Source organism: Ogataea parapolymorpha, chromosome VII, assembly GCF_000187245.1.
Source record: "Ogataea parapolymorpha DL-1 chromosome VII, whole genome shotgun sequence".
Classification (NCBI taxonomy): domain Eukaryota; kingdom Fungi; phylum Ascomycota; class Pichiomycetes; order Pichiales; family Pichiaceae; genus Ogataea; species Ogataea parapolymorpha.
Genome location: NC_027860.1, coordinates 1,330,310 through 1,351,550, shown reverse-complemented (window position 1 = coordinate 1,351,550; position 21,241 = coordinate 1,330,310). Strand labels below are relative to the sequence as shown.

The following is a 21,241-nucleotide window of genomic DNA, read 5'->3' as shown; positions in this document are numbered from 1 at the left end:
CAACTTTATTCAAATGTCGTACAAAACAAAACGGTTGGCGGATCGATCATAGGATCGAATCCACGATGCGGTTGCCGATGGTAGCTCCCGCACCAAAAATGGTAGAATCACCTAGTCTTTTGCCAAAATCCTTCACCTTCTCGGTCTTGTGGTGCTCTTTAGGCTGCTCTTGAGCTTTCTGTTGAGCGGCGGCTTCTTGCTTCTTTTCGGTTTCCTTGTCTCCCATGGTGTTTGATGTACTAATACCGCCTGTTTCATCCGACTACTTATATTCTCTGCTTACGTAATCGAAGCAATCTTGCTCTATTGCTTTAAAGTACAAGCTACATACGTTACATCATAAATAATAAGACGCGGCGCATGTCCGTCTTACAAAGGAGCGTAGTTACTGTCTGAGGATTGCGGAGAAGAGGGTGAAATTCTGCCGTTACTGATATCGCTCAAATATTGGACGCTAGATGCTGGATTCTCGATCTGGTCGTTCGTGTAAACATTCACGTGGTTTAGTGCCGGAGCAGCGGAGGGCGAGCTTGAGACAAAGGCCAAACTCGGCGGCATTATGCCCAGCCTATGGGGGGACCCCGATTTGAAAGAAGCGTTGGAAGCTGCTGAGCGAGCCATCCGGAGCGGGCTGTTTAGTATTCTATTGATCGATTCTGCACGTACGCTGAGCGGCACGCTATCAAAATTGTTTGACTCTATGAGCGAGTCCACTTCGTCAGATATAGATGAATGCTCAGCACTTCGCACGCTCTCTACCAGTTGTGGAGCCAGGCTGAACAATTTCGAATTTTTTTGTCTGATCGATTTGAGATCCTGCGTGGTGGCAGACAAGATATCGCTCGTAACCTCGTAGACCTCACAGCCGATACGGATCTGGTTTAGGCTTTCTTCGTGGGAGAAACTCGCAGCGACTCCTTGCTCTTGCGCTCTATTTCCCTCATACGCGCTCTTCCCTCTCTTGTTTGGAGTTGCGGGCTGGCTTGTACTGGTTGGACTCGCTGACTGGCTTTTGACGGTCTGTTTGTTCTGTAGGGGCGTGCGATTCCTCCCTGAATTTCTTACGGGGCTCCCACCGGAGGAGCTGCTCGAGCTGCTGTTCGAATGTCTTCTTTGCTTGTTCACGGCAGGCCGTCTAGCAATGTCTCCTAGCCGCCTCTGGGTGCTGTTGTTGGAGCCAGAGGTGCTTTTCGTCGACCGCAGCGAGCTAGCCTCGCCCAACTCTGTAATCCCGTCGTTGATGCCGCCACTTTCTCCCAGCATGTCCTCAAATTCAGGGGTGCCGAATTTGTTGACCAGGTCCTCAGAATTGCTCTTGTACATATTGGTCACTCCTTGGTTGAGCTCGTGAGCGTCCTTGGCCACGCTTTTCATAAAGAGGCCAAAGATGCGGAAAACGGCCCGAGGAAGCAGCACCACCACCAGCACCGCCGCAGCCACCGATATGGTGTCAATGTGCTCGTCCACAAACGGCCGCACCTTCGTTTCGTACTGCTCGGCAAGCTGGTCGAAAACTGGCTTCCAGCCATCCAGAAGCTCCGACACGTGGACCTCAAGGTACTTGGAATAGTAGTGGGTGAGCTTGGACGAAAAGAGGTCGTAGACGTCGGCTGAAAAAGCGCATATCTCAGTTGCTGTTTTGGAAAGCAGCTCCTTGACGATTTTGTAGCGCGGCTCAATGTAGGCAACTGTCAGGTTGTAATAAGGCGCGAGACGAGAAATCTGCTCCACCACTGGACGCGAGGCCGAAACCAGGTGTTTTCTCGCAACTGCGATGGTCGGGAACAAAGTCTCCTTTATCTGAGTGTAATACGGTGCGCCGAATTTGATAACGTTCTGGACATGTTTATTTTCATTGAGGAAGTAAAGTCTGACTTTCTGGAATAGCTCATAAAACTGAACACCAGACTTCTGTTTCTGCGGCGAGACTGATTCTGCTGTTAGCATACTGGGGGCCAGCCACTTACCATATGTGAGAGGAATCTCAGGCAGAGTGATTATCTCAAAATTCTTGAGTAGCACGAGCGAAAGCAGCGTAATCACTGCATAGTACATTGGCAGAATCGTAATCATGGTTTATATATCTCCGACAAGAGCGGCTAATTGTTGTTTGCTAATCGGTAGAAAGATTCAATAAGGATGATTGTTTATTATATTGCTTTCAGGAATTAATAAAAAAACATCGACGCGACGCTCGAGTCTAACTTTATTTTATGCTCTCTGCGGATTTGGCAGGAGTGGTATTCGGGCTAAACGTCCTCTGTACGGCAGCCACCGCCGTTGTGCTGGTCGTTTCAATGGTACCGCAGCTGAATTTCCTACTCCAGTACGGCAAGACCCTGCGGAACGATCCGCACCCGCGCCTGCTAGACCTGTACGTGCCGAAAAAATGGTTTACTCACTTCTACGAGTTCTCGCTCGCGCTGAGCACTGCCGGGCTCGTCTGGGTCTTTGCAAACCGCTCCTTCTGTCTTATCCATCTTGTCTGCATGCTCACGTTTCTCCAAAGCCTGAAAAGAGTGTACGAGTGCCTTTTTGTCTCGAAATTCTCTCCGACGGCCAAGGTGCACGTGACACATTACCTGGCAGGGCTGCTATTCTACGTATGGGCTGACGTGCTACCCATTCTTAGCTCCGAGCTGCCTAATTCGACGCTGAAACGTAGCCCGTCAGCATTTTCATATTTCTGGGCGCTGCTGGCCATGCTGCTTTCGTACGACCAATACATCAACCACAAGCATTTGGCCAGTCTGAAAAAATATACAATGCCCCACGACGGGCTCTTCAGATACATCTGTTGCGCACACTACTTTGACGAGGTGTCCATCTACCTGTGCCACTTCTTTATCCAACAAAATGTCTCGTCGTTTCTGGTTTTTGTGTGGACACTCGTCAATCTCTCTGCGTCGGCTACGCAGTCATACAATTTCTACGGAAAGCCTGCCAAGGCAGCCATCATCCCGTTCATATATTAATCATCCCATCTTCTAATGCACACACTGGCGTTGGTGCCTCCGAACCCAAAGCTGTTGGTAAGGGCGTAGTCCACCGTCTTTTGCTGGGCTTTGTTGCTGATATAGTTGAAAATGTACTTCCCCGACCCATCTGCATTTCCAGGATGGTTGCAATTCAAGGTAGGCGGCAGTACTCCATTTTTCACCGCAAGAACCGTGTAAATAGCCTCCACCGACCCGGCTGCCCCCAGTAGATGGCCTATGGCTCCCTTGGTCGACGAAACACTCAAATCGGGCCTCGAATGTTCAAAAAGAGCCACCAATGCATTGTTCTCCGCATCGTCGCCCAGAACTGTTGAAGTCGCGTGCGCGTTGACATAGCCAACCTGCGCAGCCTCAATTCCAGCAAACTTGATGGCCTGCGCCATTGCTCGCCGCGCACCGTCTCCTTGCAAATTCGGCGACGTTATATGGTTGGCGTCCCCGCTGAGACCGTAGCCGGCCACCTCGGCGTAGATCGTGGCGTCTCTGGCGCGCGCATGCTCGAGCTCCTCCAAAATGACCACTCCGGCGCCCTCACTGAGCACAAACCCGTCGCGGTCGACGTCAAACGGCCGAGACGCCTTCTCCGGCTCATCATTGAATTTTGTCGAAAGCGAACGTGCTCTCGCAAAACCACCAACCGCAACAGGATGGATCACGCCCTCGGCTGCTCCTGCCACCATCACGTCCGCGTAGTCGTCCTTGATAAATCGCGCTGCGTCGCCAATGGCGTTCAATCCGGTCGCACACGCCGTGGCCACCGCGTGGTTCGGCCCAAGAAGCTGGTGGCGGATCGAAATATGGCCCGCAGCCATGTTTGTGAGCAGTTTGGGAACAAACAGCGGCTGCACCCTGCGGTACCCTTTTTCGTGGAAATTGACCGCATTTTCGTACAGATCGTCCATGGACCCGATTCCGGAGCCTACACACACACCGGTGCGCTCTTTCTGGGTCTCGGAAACAGGTACCCAGCCGGAATCGTCAAGTGCCTCTTTGGCAGCAACCAGGCCGTATTGGATGAATTTGGACAGCTTTCGCACCTCGTGAGCTTCAAAATGGTCCAACGCGTTGTACTTGTTTTCTGTGGCCCGTCCACGAGGAATGGCTCCAACCACCTTGGCAGGAATGTCTTTGTACTGAGAAGAATTTTCCAGCTGCTCCACCGAGGAAAGACCAGAATGTCCTGCAATGAGTCTCGTCCAGTTCGACTTTACACCCACACCCAGCGGCGTGACCATGCCCAGGCCTGTGATTACAACTCTCCGGCCAGACATAGATCCATATTTGGGAGACGTTCAGAAATATCCGTTACGCCTAGCACCGAAAATTTGACACAGCCAGAGAAAAAAAATATTTTATGAAAAGTCTAAAAAAATTTATTAAGGTTGAATAATGGTAGGATCGCAGCTCAAGCAGCTCAAGGCGTCGTTAAAGGCAGCCGGGCTTGTGGGACAGACAAACTCAAAGAAAAAGGGTAAGAAACACTCAAAAAAGACGCCGAATGAGTCGAGACGGGACGACAAGCAGCAAATCCTGGAGAAAATTAGGGAGGAGTTCAACCCGTTCGATCTCAAGGTGAGTCGGTCCAAGCGCGAAGACCTGCTCGAGAAAAAACGTGTGGTTGGAAAGCCCGGCATTTCTAAGCAGGCGGGAGAGGAAAACCGCCGTGCTGCGTTCGAGGCCAAACGGTCCAGAAAGAACAAGGTGGGTGGCCTGGTTGATCGACGGTTTGGTGAGGGCAACAGTCAGATGTCTGCGGAGGAAAAGATGCTTGCACGTTTTGTGAAGGAAAGACAAACTCAGGCGTCGCGTTCTTCCGTGTTTAATTTGGAAGACGCTGATGACGATACATTAACGCATTATGGCCAGTCTCTGGCCTTTGACGAGACTGCCAACGACGAGGACGAGGACGAGCCATTTTTCAGCCAGAAAGGTGGATCAGAGCTTGCAGAGCCAGAAGAAGAGCCTGTTGGGCGCAAGAAGACAAAGCAGGAGGTGATGAGAGAAATCATAGCGAAGTCGAAACATCACAAGCGGGAGCGTCAGAAACTTGCGGAGCAGACCCAGTTTGCCGTCCAGGAGCTTGATGAGGACTTCGATAACGTGATGGGCACGTTAAATAGTGTTCCGCAACAAAAAACTGCTCCTGCTACCAAGACAGAGGAAGAGAAAAAATACGACATGAAAGTGAAACAGATCGCATTGGACCGCCGCGCGGCTCCCGCAGACCGCACCAAAACAGAGGAGGAGCTGGAGAAGGAGCGGAAGGAGAGACAGGAGAAGCTGGAGGCAGAGAGACAGCGTCGTATGGAAGGCGAGGACCTGGAAGAGCACGGCGGTGCTGATGATCTTGACGACGTCTGGGAAGGAGCTAGCGATATGAACGAGGACAACATGAGCGAAAACGAGGAGGCTGAAGAATCAGAGCAAGATGAGCAACCCCAAGCTGTAGAGGAGCCAAGTGTCATTAAAATTGGAGGCAAGGTGATTACCGTGAATTCTACAGTGAAAAGTAAATGTCCTGCCACTCTGGACGACATGATCGAGGCAACGAAGGATATCGAAACCAAGGACATTTCAACATTTGTGGTGGGCATTTTCAAGACTTACCAACCCAAACTTGCCCACGGAAATAAGGAGAAAATAGGAGTTTTCAGTCGTGTTCTTGTACAGTACATGCTTTATTTGGGTGAGAACTATGAGTCGAAAAATGCAGAGCTAGTGGACTTTCTTGCCAAGCTCATCAAAAGCATGTGCGAGAAGTACCCAGAGGAGATGTGTGAGGAGTTCCGGTTGCAGCTCAAAAATTTGCAACATATTCTTCAAAAGCGAGACTTTTCCACGTTCCCGCGCCAACGAGACCTTCTTCTATTCACACTGATCGGTGCAACATTCTCCACCTCGGACCTGTATCATTTGGTGGCCACTCCTGCTTCCTTATTGATCGGAGAGTTGCTCGAGGTGATGCAAATCAATTCTAAAGTGCACCACTTGTTTGCAGGCATATATTTCTGCGACCTACTGCTGCAATACCAGCGGCTGTCCAAACGCCTGATTCCAGAGGCCGTCAACTTTCTGGAACGTGCATTGCTGGCTCTCGTTCCCGAGCCAGAGAAAATCGAAAACAATTATCTTTGTGTGATCCCAAAAACCACAAAATTCACTTTGGCCTCCAACACACAGTTACCCGAATCGCTTGATCCACTGACCTTGAGCAACTGGAAAGATTCCAGCCAGAAACAGCTGCTCAGCTTGTTGCTTAAGGCTGTGACAACTCTTGATAATTCTCTTTCGATGCTCAAAGAGAGCGGGGCATTCCTTGAGCTGATCAAACCATTTGAAATAATTCTGAGACATATGGTGAAATACTACGCCTCTTCTTCTGTGCCAGGAGTATTGGCAAAAGTGCAGAATCTCACCAGAATTGCCAAGTTGGACAGACACCCACTCAAATTGCAGGCACACCGTGCAGTTGCAATCCCAACATACTTGCCTAAATTCGAGGAGAATTTCAACCCTGACAAAAAGTCATACGACCCAGACCAGACCAGACAGGAGATCAGCAAGCTGCGCCATCAGATCAAACAGGAGCGGAAACAGAATCTGCGGGAAATCAGAAAGGATACTCAATTTGAAGCCAGAGAGCAGCTCAAACTCAAACGCAAAGAATATGAGGAGTATCATGCCAAAATGGCCAGAATCATCAACTCGATCCAGACAGAGGAAGGTGCAGCCAAGAACGAGTACGAGAGGGAAAAGAAGAGAAGAAAGAAATAGACTGTGTAAATTAATTCACGCCTTCTTTATGCTTGTAAATCTGGTTGATCAGTCCAAGTACCCCTGCCTCGTCATCATCTTCCGAATCGGCGTCTTCGTCGTGGTGCGTCGTGTCCTCCACCGGGAATCCGTGCTGGAACGACTCGCCAAGAAGAGTGCTATTGTTGAGTGTCTGCAAATAGTTCCTTGTATCTGTGGACAGTCCTGCGGTCGTGTCTTCCATAAGATCAATGTTCTGACGTTTAGTGTACACTGACTCGGCCAAATTAGGGGACCTGAATTGGGGCGGATACCTGACAGTTGAGTGAGCTCCACGGTTTTTGTCCATCATTGAGTTGTTCATCATCGCCGACCGAAGAAGGTTTTTCTGACCTGGACGTCTGCTAAATCGGTCTACGGTCGGCTCCTTGCCAGTCTTCCGCACCGGCTCGTTTCCATAGCTCTCCAGGAAGTATAGATAAGACTTGACCATTTTATCGTCGTCAGCAGTGTAATATTCTTGTTTCAGATCATCATCGTCATTGGCAGCCTGGCTGCGAACAGGCTTGTCTTTGCTGTCAAATTCGAACATTGCAAACGTGCAAACGTAGCCAAGTCCGTCAACATGGACACTGAACTCTCTAAAGAAGTCAATCACCTTTTCGGACACATCTGGCAGCCGGCAGTACAATATGTATGGAAGCATAATCAAGCTGGTAATTTCCTTAAGTACCAGGATGAGTCGCAGGTTGAAAAGCTTGCAAAACTCGTTTTTCACCTCTTCAGTGTGGAATCTGCCGTTCCATGAGTTGGGAAGATAATGTGTAAACTGGGCCACGTATCTCAATGATGCCTCTGGATCAAAAACTGTATCGTTTTCCGAAACCGAGCCTTTGCAAATGGTGAAGATGGCTCCCAAAGTGGAAATATAGAACAGGACGGTGCGGCCTTCGGTAAGTTCAAAGTTTAGGAAGTTCTCGTGGCCTAGAACTGTGAGCACTACCAGTATGGTCACAAGTGAGCCCGTGACAAACGCCACAAAGTTGAGGATTATATTTGTTGCTTCCTTGGGAAATTGGTTGATATATTCTGTAGCGCGAGCTCTGCTCATTTTCAATCTCTTATCGAACATGTGCGGCAGCTCGTTGAACTCTCTTAGTTTCCACCTGGCGTAAGGTGAGTATTCACGGGACCCCACTAGGGATGGGTTTGTCTTGATGTCGTAAAAGAATTTGAGGAAGAAGTAGAGGAGGAAATATATGACCAGAAACGGCGTGAGGAATATGCTTAAAATCCCGGCGAGTCGGAATCTTTTGCGCAGCTCCGTGGCCAGAGCAAGCCGTTTGTGTTCGCTGAGCACGGCGTGCTTCAGCTGCCCGTCTGTGTTGAATACGAAATCAAATATGCAAAGTTTGAGGTTCCACTCCAAGGTTTTGGTCAAGAAATGATGGTTGATGAACGGGATAGTCAAGGCGGGAGCGAGAACGTTCTTGTTAAAAATGGCAATCATGTAATTTTCCTTGCGCATCAGACGGTTGGCGATATCGTGAGCGCTGAGTCGTTTCTTGGATTTGAGGTCGTCACCTCTAAGATTCTGGTTTCCTGAAATCAGAGCGTTGGTATTTTGGTCCCGCAGGACCATGATCTTCTTGACAATAGTAGACCAGCTAATTGTCTGGAGCTCCTCGTCGGAGACCCCGAGAAGCAGGTTGTAGAAATTTTTAATTTCCTTGAGGTCTTTGAAGTGACTGTAGAACGATTTGATGCGTAGCACTAGAATGGCAAAGAGAACAAAATAAAAGAATTTCTGGCTGAACGATATCTTGGAATAGCACTTGTTTACCACCACGTCCGAGTATTTGGTGGCATTGCCGTTCATTAGCCGGTTATAGTCAACACAGTTGCCCATGAAGCTGCTTAGCCAGACCACAAATACGATGATGAGCAGATCGCTCACGCGAGACAGAATTATGCATCGGTAGCCGTTTCCCGTGTAGTAGCCGTAGACGTCCTCAAGAAATGTGTCTAAATTTGAAACGTTCGACCACAGCCAGAGAGCGCGTTCCATGGGACTGAGTAAACCTAGTCTCCCGCGCAGCTGACGCTGCTCGTTGATATTTCGCACCATCTCCGGCTCTCCTCCTACACTCGTTTCTCTCCTATATGATAGCGGCGGCGGCGGGAGTTTGCTGGAGGCATTTGTTGGGAGCTGGAACGAAATACCCCTGGGAATAGTTTTGGGAATATTGTCAATAGTCCTGCTTGCTATTCCTTTTGCCTTTTCGCCCCATTGGCTGAAAGTAGGACCAATTTGAGGCTCTGTAGGGGATGGGGATTTCTTCGTCTCAAACGTCCGCGTGCTGCCCTCGTGCGGGCGACGTCGCTCCATCATTAAGCTTTCAGGCACGGTATCGTAGTCATCCTGGCGAAGCTCTGACTCTACCTGCTGGTACAGCTCGCGTTTCTGGTCGTACAAAAGATCGTCGTTGGAGGCTGACTCGGTCTCAGAAGAAGACTCGTCCTCTGAGTTGACGTTGATTGGATGCGGCGCCCGTGGGGGGCTCTCGACTTCGTGCTCTTCAAACGTGTCCTGCAAATTGTTAATGCTGAATTCAATATCGTTATTGTCATCATTCAGCAGAGGATTGGATGCAGACCCAAACACCCGGGACAGAAAGGTGTGTTTGTTAAGGTCGCCCATAAATATTAAACAATAAATATATGTCAAATGTTATCTTTGCCTTTATTGGGGATTACGTAAATTATGGAAGGCCCGACGTGAACTCCAAGAAAAAAAAATAACCAAGAATATTCAGCCATGTCTATCAGTCTGCTAAGGGAATGTATTAAGAATGGCAAGCCCATTGCGTTTCCGGAGGGCGAGGATATTTCCACGGCCAAGGTGCTTATCCTGGACGGCCAGGAAGTTTCTCTGGACGAGGAGACCGGGTTTGTTAGCGGAGACAAGATCAACCATGTCTTGCGTACCGTTTACCAATGTTGGCTGCACAGTGAATCGAACACGACCGAGTATATTGCCGACTGCGAGGCGAAGAATATACCTGTTGTGAGCTTTTTGGAGAGAACAGAGCTGATCTCGTATTTAAACGGATCGTCTGAAACGTGTGCCTATTTACAAGGGGCAGTACCCGAAGCCCAGACCGGCGGCGAAAAACGGACCTCTACGGAGTACCAGGGCGCGGCAAAGAAGAAGCGGGAGATAGACCCATTTTTGCGCGAGGTTCTAAACAACGAACGCAATCTGATCGACCATAATAGGGCTCTGCAGGGCACGAAGCCTGTGGATTTTTCGAGCGTTGCCAAAGAGTGCGAGTATAAAATTATCCGCGCAGCGAAACAGAAGACCAAGGCCAAGGGAAAGGTGCCGGAAAAGAGTACGGCATCTGTGGGGAAGAACAAGGAGCCTATCATTATTTTGTCACCGTCTGCGTCTGCTATTTTGAACATGAGCAATGTCAAGGAGTTCCTCCAGGACGGAAGATTCACCAACGCTGCCGACGCAGGACACTCGACAAGCAACATGTTGCAGATTGTGCGCAATTCGAAGCGGTTTGATAAACGAATGAAGTTCTTGGTGGTGAGCAACGTGGAGAAGTTTTTCACAAAGCCAGAGTACTGGGACCGGGTGGTTGCAGTTTTCACTACAGGCCAGGAATGGCAGTTTAAGAACTACAAGTACAACCAGCCAAGTCTGCTGTTCCAGAAAGTGAAGGGATTCTATCTGTATTACAACGGAGACCCAATTCCGGACAAGATCCAGCAATGGAACGTGCAGCCGATAGGAATTGAGCGGACGCAGCGATTCAAGGACCGGCAGACCAGCGAGTTTCTGTGGGAGAGCCTGGAGCGGTTCATGGCAGGCAAGGGCTACAGATGATAGAGCTACATTTATAATTCGTCATTTCGATACATTGGTACAAACCTATTTCGCCTGGCAGATTAATGGTATCGAGCCAAGTATGGCACAAGAGGTAAAAAAACTGTGGTCCCTGGGAATTCGTAGCTTAGACCTGGGACATGGTTGGCACCCCGGTTCTAGCTGGCTTGCGGGAGGGAGTTCCCAGGAAGCCGTTCTTGAGGATGGAAAGGGTGGAAATCACCAGAGAGAACAGGAAGACGAAGAAGGAGAAGTAGAGGAAGGCAACGGATGCCTGTGCCTTTCTGCATCTGTCCTTGGAGCCCTGGGTCACGGTGTTGCTATCCAGGTAGCTCTGGTTGGAGCAAGAGTGGCATCTGATGGCGACGGCCAAAGCGGTAGCACCGGCAAAGGTGAAAACGAAATTGAGGAAGTCCCAGATGGCCAGGAACAATGGCGAGCTCAAAAAGGAGATGAAGAAGGCCAAGATACCGTAGAAAGTGGAGGTGAGGACTCCGAAAGCAGCAGCAAAGACGCAGAAGTTGACCTGTGGGTTGCCGTGGTCAGCTGTAGCGGCAAGCGAGCCTGTCAAACCGAGGACAATGACGAGGAACACAAAGTTCACAATTCTGAGAGAGATGTCACCGTATGAAAGCATTGTATTGATGAGCAATTGGGAAAAATTCTAATTTTTCTTTATTAAAAGTAAAGGACTGAAATTCTTAGCTGTATTATATATAGTCCCACAAATACAAACAAATAGGCAGCGAAAAAGGGAAATCTCTGTCCAAACAGGAAAAAATCGCAATAATTTCCTACATTGGTTAGGCGGCCCCGCTGTTTGCTTTTTTCCCGAACCGGCTGAAGAAGGTCTATGGAAGGCGTCCTGGCAGGATTCGATAATCGCTCGTCCCCATATTGATTAAATAGCATGCATTACTAATGGAATACGGCACCTTGTGGTTTACGCTTGCTATTGCCGGGTGGCAATTTTGCCTGTCTGCAGGGCCCCGCTGGACCCAATTCCGTCGGTGATGGTCGGTGTGCTTTGTGGATTTCGGGCCGGTGTTGCGTTTGCTGGGCTCTATCCTGGAGCTGACAACTGCTGACACCGAGGTCCAGTTATGAAGGGCTTCCTAAAGAGGAAAGACTATTTGCCTAAAAAGTTCTTCGCGCAAGCAACATCCTTGCCCGAGAGAAGCAAAAGAGAAACACAGAATAGGCAAAACTGTCTCAATTTTAAAATGGGCAACATTAAATTTCGAGGGGTACCTTACAGTTTTAAAAGAGTCGTTCGGTCCTTATACTAAATTGCGATCTTAAAATTCTGTCTGGAAAAATTGTCGTTATATGACACCATCCATGTAATAACCCTTGCACCGTTTTTTTTCCAATCTAATGATCAGAAGATCACTTGTGCTATTTAATGCCGACTCGGGTGCCATGAAACGCCGTTTAGAGCAGTTGGCTGAGGACGCGCGTCCCATGGCCGATGATCCGCAGGCGGGCGCAATATCGGATGCCTTGCCTGTGGATCTGCCCAAGTTGCGGTCCAAGCTAGATCAAATCGAAAACCAGAACTTCGACCACCAATACCAGAGAGCGATCGGTCTCAGTAAGATCCCCACGTATGCGGGCAAGCAAGAGCGAGAGATTGCGAGCTCAAAGGTGTGGACGGGCAAGGAGTCTGTCTACGATGCGTCGTTGAGAATGCTCAACGACAAGTACAAGCCGTTGCCCAAGGCAAACGTGCGGCAGAGGCTCCACAATGCTCGCGACGGGGCCCTCGATTACCAACTGGGCAAATTGTCAGACAAAACTAAACCTAAGGACGAGGACGACCAGTTTGCCGAGATGTACAGAGAACGACTATTGGGCCCCGCGCAGTTTCTTGGGGACTCGTTCGCGTCTGTAGACAACTCTGTGCGATCGCTGGCCGACCAGCGGATCCAGGAAGCGCAACGGCGCGGAGAGTTTCGTAATCTTCCCCGAGGAAAACCGCTTCCCAGAGATTTCACCAGCAATAACGCCTTTATTGACCGCACAGAGTACCACTTGAACAACATACTGAAACGGCAGGAGGCTGTTCCGCCGTGGATCGAGAAACAGGGCAGCGTGGAGGCTCAGATCCGCCAATTTCGGCGCCAGCTCGACTCCGATTGGACACTACAGGCTGTGCACATCGTTTGCGAGAAACACTCAAAGAAAAGCGACACGGACAAGATCCTGATTATGAGCCAGTACGCTGAGGCAGAGCGCAACAACAGCTCGAGTTATAGGAAGCTGCGCAGCAGCCAATGGGAACAGAAATACAGCAACTATTTGGACGTCAAATTAAAAACGCTGAATGACAGCATCCGAGGTTATAATCTGCAGGCTCCTTTGGCATCGCAGAAACTGTACCTAAACGCAAACACCGAGCTGGAAAAATGCTACCGGAGATGCGCGGAGAATCTAGAGGCGGCGATCAAGAGACACCTGCTGGGCGAGTCGTCTGGAGCGCAGTCTTCGATAGGCCCGAGATCCGACCGCGTTCCTGGGTATCGGGAGGTGAGGCAGCGCGACATCCGTCAAGTGTACCAGGCACCAACCGAGTCTCTCGGGAAACAGCTACTGGACATCTTCCGCTGGCGGCGCAAGGACGAATAATAGTCTTTGGAGGTGACGGAATATATATGTGTGGAGGGTAAATCTGACAGGGTGTAGCACAGGTAATATTTTCCTAAAAAAAGCGATTGGCTGCCCCGCAACGGGAAAAAGAATGACTTTGGCGTCCTTCACCAGAGTGGGGTGTCCCGCTCGTGTGTGCGAATAGGCTCTTACCGGTCACCCCGGATTTTGCAGAAAAACAGCAATTTCCGGGGTGTCTCACTTGTATCCGCCAATAAGAGGAGCCGGCAGGCACGGAGTCTACATCCAGCTGTCTCCGATACACTCGACTACCAGCCGGGTCTCTCAGAGAGGGGAATGGCACTATAAATACTGCCTACTTGTCCTCTATACCTTCATCAATCACATCATGAAGGTTGTACTAGTTCTCTACGACGCAGGAAAACACGCCCAAGACGAGGAAAGACTCTACGGTTGCACCGAAAACGCCCTTGGTATCAGGGACTGGCTTGAGAAGCAGGGCCACGAGCTCGTTGTCACCAGTGACAAGGAGGGCGAGAATTCTGTGCTCGAGAAGAACATCCCGGACGCAGATGTCATCATCTCCACTCCTTTCCACCCGGCCTACATCACTAAGGAAAGAATTGACAAGGCCAAGAAGCTCAAGTTGCTGGTGGTTGCCGGAGTGGGATCCGACCACATCGACCTTGACTACATCAACCAGTCCGGCAGAGACATTTCTGTGCTGGAGGTGACCGGTTCGAACGTGGTTTCCGTTGCCGAGCACGTCGTGATGACGATGCTGGTGCTGGTCAGAAACTTTGTTCCTGCCCACGAGCAAATCATCTCTGGCGGCTGGAACGTGGCCGAGATTGCCAAGGACTCCTTCGATATCGAGGGTAAGGTCATTGCCACCATCGGAGCAGGCAGAATCGGCTACCGTGTGTTGGAGAGACTTGTCGCCTTCAACCCTAAGGAGCTGCTCTACTACGACTACCAGTCGCTGTCCAGAGAGGCCGAGGAGAAAGTCGGAGCCCGCAGAGTTCACGACATCAAGGAGCTGGTTGCCCAGGCCGACATTGTCACAATCAACTGTCCACTGCACGCCGGCTCGAAGGGCCTGGTCAACGCAGAGTTGCTCAAGCACTTCAAGAAGGGTGCCTGGCTCGTTAACACCGCCAGAGGTGCCATTTGTGTGGCCGAGGACGTTGCAGCAGCCGTCAAGAGCGGACAGCTCAGAGGATACGGTGGAGATGTGTGGTACCCACAGCCAGCTCCAAAGGACCACCCATGGAGATCTATGGCCAACAAGTACGGTGCTGGTAATGCCATGACTCCGCACTACTCGGGCTCTGTCATTGACGCCCAGGTCAGATACGCCCAGGGTACCAAGAACATCCTGGAGTCATTCTTCACTCAGAAGTTCGACTACAGACCTCAGGACATCATTCTGCTGAACGGTAAGTACAAGACCAAGTCGTACGGTGCCGACAAATGAACGGTGCTGAAGGAGCTGTTTGAATCTAGATGAAATAGGAAATATAATTATGGCTCTACCTGCGTCGCGTAAACGTCACACTGTAGGAGATTTCGCTTAACCCCAGACCGCGGTGCTTGGCGAAACGTGCCGGATGGCGCGATGCGGTGTCCAGAACCAGAGCGCGTCCACCTCCTGTGCGCCGCACCGCCCCCAAAGGAGGTTGCGGCTGTGCGGCTCGACGCGATGTGAAAAATAAGCGTTAAAAGGAGGTGTCAGGGAAGCACGCCGTATGGCTCGAGATATATAAAGCGCAGCTTCGCATTGTCCATCTTCCTAATGAGCGACGACCAGGCCTTGGAAATTTTCCTGAAATCCCCCGTCACCCAGGACATGATCCACCACCTGGTGACGGTCACCTTGCAGGTTCTGCCCTGCGAGTCCTCCAAGACCATCACCCAGAAAGTCAAATCGCCAGCCGACACAGAGCCTGTGCTCAAGACCAAGCCGCTGCCCTCGCTCATGACTTTCATCACCAAGCTCGTCCGCTACACCAACGTGTACACGGGAACGCTGATGTCGACCATCGTGTTTCTCAACAGACTCAAGGCCAAACTTCCCAGGGACGCCCAGGGACTGCCGTGCACGCGCCATCGCATTTTTCTGGCCTGTCTAATCATTTCTTCCAAGCACCACAACGACTCCTCGCCCAAGAACAAGCACTGGAGCAAGTACACTGACGGCCTCTTCCGGAAGGAGGACGTCAACCTGATGGAGCGCCAGCTGCTCATGCTGCTGGACTGGGACCTCAAAATCTCCAAGGACGAGCTTCTGCGGGCCTGGAAGCGGTTCCTGGACCCGATTCGCGCGGAGCTACGCAAGAAGGACAGAACAAGGAAGCCAATGCCGGCCACGCCTGCGATCACCGTCACCGCGTCGCCAGCGTCTCCTGTCCTGCTCACGCCGGTCAAGTCGCTGTGCAGCTCGCGTTCGTCGTCCGTGTCGTCGCTGGATACGCTGCACTCTCGCGCCTCGTCGGTGTCCAGCACCTCGAGCCAGCTCTTGGACGACTACTCTCTTGGTAAGCTGATCGACACCGTTGCACAGCAGGAGGAGCAACAACTCAACAATTTAATGAGACAGTACTGTTCTGTCTCGTCGCATAGCATTCGCCCATAGGACTAGGTAGAGAACAACCGGATAATAGGGATTATTTATTTTTTGGGTAAAGGTAGCTGAAAAATCAACAAATAAATAAATATCTTTTCGCACAGCCAGACTTGTTTTTTATACGTAATTAATTCATGGAGGACGGCGACAGCGTGAGTTCCAGCGAGGCGCCGGGCGCGGAAGAGGCCGTGCCGCGGAAGAAGCTCACTTTACAGGAGCGGCTGGCGCTGGCAGCGTCCAAGAACACCCGCAAGGACGATGTCAAGGACGGCAAAGAGAACAAGGAGGTCAAGGGCCCCAGGGATGCCAAAGACGCTGGCCTGGGAGCCGAGACGGCGAAGGATGAGTTTTCACTGCCTGTAGACTACAAGACTCTGGAACACGACGCCCTACTTGCGCTTCTTGAGCGGTCGGCCCAGGTGGTAGGGGATCTCAAACGGACAAATCAGCAGTTGGCACGCAAGGTGGAGGATCTGCGTCGCGAGAGGGCTCCGAAGCGTTCTGGCACGCCCGTTGGCAGCGACGAGGCGCTCAGACGCAAATTAGAGGAGAAAGATCTCCAGATCAAGGAATTGCTCGAGGAAGGGTCCAAACTGTCGATGAAAGAGGTGAACCTGACGCAGACCATCAAGAAGATGAAGCAGAAAGAGTTAGATCTGGAGGAGGACCTGGCGCGTGCCGAGCGGGACGTGGGCAATCTCCAGGCACGCGTGGCCGAGCTGGAGGCCGAGGTGGGCGGCTTCAAGCACAACGAGCGGAGTATCAAGGAGGACCGTCTGGGGTACGAGACTCTGCAGAAAAAATTCGAGAAGGTGCAGCAAGAGAGGAATGAGGCTGTGGACGAGCTGAAGGAGCTGAAAATGCGCAGACTCGACGTCCAGGTGGCGACTTTGCAGAAACAGTTAGAGACAGAGCTGAAGAACGGGGCACGGCTTCAGGAAAGGCTTGACAAGACCACAGAGGAGTTTAGTTTGTACAAGGAGGACGCGCGCAACCAGATTTCACAGCTGACATACAAGCTGGAACGAGAACGCGCGAAGTACAACGAGCTGAGCGAGGAAAACGCGGCCGAAATCAAGCGGCTGGAAAATAAGATGGAGGCGTTTCGGCTGCTCAGCGAGTCTGTGGACAAAAACGTGGATACGGCAGGTGTATCAGATTCATCGTCTCTTTCTGTCGACTTGATCCAGGCACAATACACGCAGGCACAGGAGAATTGGAAGCTGATCGAGAGTTCTTACTTGAAGAAGATCTCGTCACTGGAAAACGACGTCGAGGTGCTCAAACAGAAGGATATTGCCAACTCAAGGAAGATCAAGACGATGCAGGGCGACCTGAAGTCGAGAGCCGCCGAGATCAGCGAGCTGCTTGAGAACGAGTCTGCATTAAGAGCCGAGCTGGAAGCTATCAAGAACCAGCTCGAAATTGCAGAAAACGACCTCGAGACGGCCAAGCAGGGGCAGGAAGCGCTCAGAAAGGACTACGAAGTGGAAAAAGCCAACTTCGAACGCAAAATTCAGGCCCTGGAGGAAGAGAAAAATCGTCTTGCCAATATCAATAAGCTCCGCATCGACACTCAGGCGTCTGTCCAGCAGGCGAACCAGCCACAGACCGGTTTCTACCTCAACGAGTTCAACTCCTCGTCGAGTCTCCACCACTACCGCACACAGCGCTCCGTTTCGCTTGCTTCTGTCGACAACATAGCATTGGGCGAGTCATCTACAACTCCACGTCCAGGAGCGTTTGCAGGCGTTCCGAGTCGCGGCCAGTCGCAGTCGTCGTTTTTTGGTTCCAGTTTGAACCACTCACAGAGCAGCTCGATGCTGGACACCATTGACGACCCGCTGACCACAGAGGAGGACATGTTTCCCGGCTCCTCTCCAATCTCTGGCTACCGGGCCCGGGGCGGACCAGGACTGAGCCACATGGCGTCGACGGAGGACCTGGCAACTCCACACTCGTCCACGATCGGCGGCATGGGCAGCTCGAACGTGAATGGTGGCTCAAACATTCAGCTGATGGGTAAACTGTCGTCGCGGATCCGCCGTCTTGAGCTCGAAATTCTGGGACTCAAAGACGAGATTGCCGATCTCAACGCGCAGAAACAGGAGGCCGCCAACGAGATTGTCCAGCTGGTGCGCGAGAACGAGCAGACCAAGGAGTATAAAGAGAAACTGGCATCTTTGGAGGAAGAGCACGCTGCTCTTACGTCCAACTACGAGGCCACACTGCAGCTTCTGGGCCAAAAATCCGAACGGTGCAACGAGCTCCAGGCAGATGTGGACGATCTAAAGGACCTGATGAGGTCCCAGGTCCAGGAACTGGTGAGTTTACAGGAAAAGCTCGCTGCCAATAATTAAAAAAATACATTTCTCTATTAAATGTTTCCTTGCTCAACAGCATGCTGAGTATGGGTATCAATGTCGTCCGATTCCCATGGATACGCGATCCAGACGTCTGGCACGTCCTTTCCGACAAAATACTTTCCGCCGCCCATCTTGTCCTCGTCAATCTGAGCTCTCTTCTCCTTCAGTTTGTTGTGTAGCACGAAAATAGAGAGTCTGGTCTTTTCAGAGGTGCGGCCCAGCTTTTCTGCAATTTCTTTGACGTCCTTATACAGCTCAGAAACAGCATAGTGCAGAGTAGTTCTGGTATCGTCAACTTCGTCGACAATCAAGATATTCTTACCGATCAGAGAGTCAAAATGCTGCGACAGAGCACCAAAGTCGAGCCACTGGGTTCTGATCACTTCTTTACCGATTTTGTCATCAGTTCCAGTTCCCATATCCTCATACAACGAAAGCCCAATGGCTTGGATAGGAATGTTTTTTTCTCCAGGACTTCTCAGGAAAGTTCTGATAATTCTAGCAGGGATAAATCCACCGCCACCAATGGCGATGATCACATCCGGCTTCCCGACTTGTTCGAGGAACTCCTCAGCACCTGCCTTGCAGAGCTTGTGGACGTTGTTGTAACTGATGTACATTTTTTCAACCATGGTGAAATCTTGAAGATGAACGGTTTCTTATACAAAAAAAAAAAAAAAAAACCTAGCTAAATTTTTATTTTTCGAAAAAGAAGGTAATCCTTACACCTACTCCTGAAATATGCATCTATTAATTTAGTCAGTACATTCGTCAGTCCTCGTCCTCTTCGTCGTTTTCCTCCTCCGCTTCTTCTTGATACTCCAAATCGTCGTTCTCTCCATCCAGGAACACCGAGTTCTCAACAAAACTCACCTCGTTGTGCGCCTCATTGCCTTTGCTCATCATGTCATTTCTGAGTTTGAGTTGAGATTGCAACAATGAAAGACGTCCCTGTAAGGTTAAAAGGCTGGGAAGTAGGCGGATATTTTCGGTGAGGGAGGATTGGAGTAGCTTTAACAAACCCACGGAGTCGGCGTCTCTGGATATCAAATTACCTTTGGAAATGAGTAGCCACCTGAGCCAAGTCCCCAATCCCTGCGAGTTCTGCGAGTCGTCTGCAATTTTGAGTGTCAGCTGCTTGAAGAGATCAATTGTCTCTTGATCTTTCAGCAAGAACATAATCGATTTGGCGTTATCTTGGTTCTGAGACAAAATGGTAGCTAGCTGATCGGTATTTGTGAGATTCTCGAGTATCAGTGAATAAAGTTCGGCCACGTCTTCTCTAAAAAACTCCACCGAATCCTCTTCGTCACTCTCGTTCTCCTCAACATCGTGCTCCTCGTCAGAGCCGGAATCGTTTTCGTGGCCGACGTCAATAATAATTTCTCCTTCCTGGGATAAGTTCTCGATTTCAAAAGCGGTGGTTCTAACATCATAGCCGTCAAACCAGGAGCCGACAAAATGATCTTTTCTGCTTACAAGATTAACGAACTTGACAGCTGTATTTGGTTTCAGATGCAAATTCGATGCAAGCTGTTTTCTGGACTTTTTGCCAAAAACTTCGCTAAAGACCTCAATGACACCATCCTCTGTCACAGCAGCTAGTGAGAAATCTTGCAACAGCACCAAGGATTTCACGGGAGATGAACATTTGAGCGAAGACAGAACTTTAGAGCTGGAAAGTGAGACAATCTGTATCAGGGGCTCATCCTCCCTGGCCAATGCAAGCAAATCTGGTTCTTTTTCGCAGATTATAACGCTAGTTATCTGCGATTGATGGGCTTTGGGCGCTGCGATCTTGACCTCCTCCTCGGCATCTCCTATTTTATAAGGGTCAAAGACGTACAAAGCAGACGAGGCAATGGCAAGCTTTGAATGAAGATATTGGAGATACTGGCATTGCTTATCTGTTGTCCAAGGACGGGAATCCACCACACGATTTTCAAAAAGACCAAATTTGCGTAGCGACATGTTCTTTCTATCGTATCCCCAGACATCCTGGCCCGGGCCATCGGTGAAATCGATAAGGGCAGAGACAGTAGAGATCTTGTTTACCACTTCCTTCGACAAAGGAGAGTATATGAGGATCTCATCAGTGGATAAGAGGACTCCCAAATAGCTTGTGTCTTTGTTCTGGAGCCATTTGACCCGCTCTATTTTCTCATCTGATCCGAGCTCAATACTGGATTTGAACTCTTCGCTTTCAAAAGAGAGAATCCGCACTTCGCTTCTTCCAGGTCCGCTAAGCACGCACGCAAGGAACCTTGCACGCTGGTCGGCCACACACTCCACAAGTTTCATTGGAGCTGAAATAAATATTCTTTAAAGATTGAAAAAAAAAATTTTTAGGACGTCGATGCGCGTCGATTGGCGCCGATTGACGTATATTACAATAAATATAGTACCCGGCTATCATGGTTTGGGCGACTCAGACGACTCCTGTGCCAGCGGGCCAACACCAATCTTAGCTAATCCCAGCTCTGCGCTCGTGTGGAGCAGATTGAACCGCTGCGAGGCCGGAACGTTCTGTGCTATTTCCAGATTGCGCAATCGTATGCTCAGCTCGACCTCCTTTCTGTTCTTTTCGTCAATGTCGGCCTGCAGTTTGCTGATATACTCCACAGCCTTGCTTAATATCTGACCCTTGTTCGGCTTGCCATCTTTCGTGCCTGACGACTTGTCTTTACTGTCCACAAACAAGTCGCTCGGAATCGACTCATACAGCTCGTATATCTTTTCGTTCATGTTGTCCTTGCGTTTCTTATCGATCGATTGAGGCAGGGAGCCGGTTATGGTGCCCCTTCTAGAGGAGGCAGACTCCGGCTGCGTATATTCTTTTGTGGCCGTTGGCTCATCCTCGTCAGCGTTTTCGGGGATAGTTGGTGTTCTATTCAGTGCCTTTGACAGGGATGCACGCACGCTTTCTTCCTCTGTAATATTGTGCGGCTCCGTGTCGTCTGGCGGTAGGTCCAGAAAATCCATAATAAAA

At 50.3% G+C, this 21,241-nt stretch overlaps 13 protein-coding genes across 13 annotated transcripts; 6 read left to right on the top strand and 7 right to left on the bottom strand.

Moving 5' to 3' along the window:
* Positions 1-369: 369 nt before the first annotated feature.
* Positions 370-2,073, bottom strand: HPODL_03152 (uncharacterized protein; the record flags this gene model as incomplete). Its single annotated transcript, XM_014077486.1, has 2 exons — positions 370-1,934; positions 1,968-2,073. 2 exons carry the CDS (start codon positions 2,071-2,073, stop codon positions 370-372), a joined length of 1,671 nt encoding a protein of 556 aa, XP_013932961.1.
* Positions 2,074-2,971: 898 nt separating this feature from the next.
* Positions 2,972-4,270, bottom strand: HPODL_03151 (putative 3-oxoacyl-[acyl-carrier-protein] synthase, mitochondrial; the record flags this gene model as incomplete). Its single annotated transcript, XM_014077485.1, has 1 exon — positions 2,972-4,270. The coding sequence occupies one exon, from the start codon at positions 4,268-4,270 to the stop codon at positions 2,972-2,974; it is 1,299 nt and encodes a 432-aa protein (XP_013932960.1).
* Positions 4,271-4,388: 118 nt separating this feature from the next.
* HPODL_03150 (Nucleolar protein, forms a complex with Noc4p) lies at positions 4,389-6,773 on the top strand (the record flags this gene model as incomplete). The annotated part of the gene is made up of 1 exon (XM_014077484.1): positions 4,389-6,773. One exon carries the CDS (start codon positions 4,389-4,391, stop codon positions 6,771-6,773), a length of 2,385 nt encoding a protein of 794 aa, XP_013932959.1.
* Positions 6,774-6,783: 10 nt separating this feature from the next.
* On the bottom strand, positions 6,784-9,453 carry HPODL_03149 (Autophagy-related protein 9; the record flags this gene model as incomplete). Its single annotated transcript, XM_014077483.1, has 1 exon — positions 6,784-9,453. The coding sequence occupies one exon, from the start codon at positions 9,451-9,453 to the stop codon at positions 6,784-6,786; it is 2,670 nt and encodes an 889-aa protein (XP_013932958.1).
* Positions 9,454-9,570: 117 nt separating this feature from the next.
* Positions 9,571-10,650, top strand: HPODL_03148 (Constituent of Paf1 complex with RNA polymerase II, Paf1p, Hpr1p, Ctr9, Leo1, Rtf1 and Ccr4p; the record flags this gene model as incomplete). Its single annotated transcript, XM_014077482.1, has 1 exon — positions 9,571-10,650. The coding sequence occupies one exon, from the start codon at positions 9,571-9,573 to the stop codon at positions 10,648-10,650; it is 1,080 nt and encodes a 359-aa protein (XP_013932957.1).
* Positions 10,651-10,777: 127 nt separating this feature from the next.
* HPODL_05365 (uncharacterized protein) lies at positions 10,778-11,287 on the bottom strand (the record flags this gene model as incomplete). The annotated part of the gene is made up of 1 exon (XM_014077481.1): positions 10,778-11,287. The coding sequence occupies one exon, from the start codon at positions 11,285-11,287 to the stop codon at positions 10,778-10,780; it is 510 nt and encodes a 169-aa protein (XP_013932956.1).
* A 740-nt stretch (positions 11,288-12,027) lies between these two features.
* HPODL_03146 (uncharacterized protein) lies at positions 12,028-13,278 on the top strand (the record flags this gene model as incomplete). The annotated part of the gene is made up of 1 exon (XM_014077480.1): positions 12,028-13,278. One exon carries the CDS (start codon positions 12,028-12,030, stop codon positions 13,276-13,278), a length of 1,251 nt encoding a protein of 416 aa, XP_013932955.1.
* Positions 13,279-13,648: 370 nt separating this feature from the next.
* Positions 13,649-14,737, top strand: HPODL_03145 (Formate dehydrogenase; the record flags this gene model as incomplete). The annotated part of the gene is made up of 1 exon (XM_014077479.1): positions 13,649-14,737. One exon carries the CDS (start codon positions 13,649-13,651, stop codon positions 14,735-14,737), a length of 1,089 nt encoding a protein of 362 aa, XP_013932954.1.
* Positions 14,738-15,055: 318 nt separating this feature from the next.
* HPODL_03144 (Cyclin) lies at positions 15,056-15,895 on the top strand (the record flags this gene model as incomplete). The annotated part of the gene is made up of 1 exon (XM_014077478.1): positions 15,056-15,895. The coding sequence occupies one exon, from the start codon at positions 15,056-15,058 to the stop codon at positions 15,893-15,895; it is 840 nt and encodes a 279-aa protein (XP_013932953.1).
* A 125-nt stretch (positions 15,896-16,020) lies between these two features.
* Positions 16,021-18,246, top strand: HPODL_03143 (uncharacterized protein; the record flags this gene model as incomplete). Its single annotated transcript, XM_014077477.1, has 1 exon — positions 16,021-18,246. The coding sequence occupies one exon, from the start codon at positions 16,021-16,023 to the stop codon at positions 18,244-18,246; it is 2,226 nt and encodes a 741-aa protein (XP_013932952.1).
* Positions 18,247-18,263: 17 nt separating this feature from the next.
* On the bottom strand, positions 18,264-18,884 carry HPODL_03142 (Xanthine phosphoribosyltransferase 1; the record flags this gene model as incomplete). Its single annotated transcript, XM_014077476.1, has 1 exon — positions 18,264-18,884. The coding sequence occupies one exon, from the start codon at positions 18,882-18,884 to the stop codon at positions 18,264-18,266; it is 621 nt and encodes a 206-aa protein (XP_013932951.1).
* A 139-nt stretch (positions 18,885-19,023) lies between these two features.
* HPODL_03141 (uncharacterized protein) lies at positions 19,024-20,553 on the bottom strand (the record flags this gene model as incomplete). The annotated part of the gene is made up of 1 exon (XM_014077475.1): positions 19,024-20,553. One exon carries the CDS (start codon positions 20,551-20,553, stop codon positions 19,024-19,026), a length of 1,530 nt encoding a protein of 509 aa, XP_013932950.1.
* A 111-nt stretch (positions 20,554-20,664) lies between these two features.
* Positions 20,665-21,234, bottom strand: HPODL_03140 (Retrograde regulation protein 1; the record flags this gene model as incomplete). The annotated part of the gene is made up of 1 exon (XM_014077474.1): positions 20,665-21,234. The coding sequence occupies one exon, from the start codon at positions 21,232-21,234 to the stop codon at positions 20,665-20,667; it is 570 nt and encodes a 189-aa protein (XP_013932949.1).
* Between the last annotated feature and the right edge of the window lie 7 nt (positions 21,235-21,241).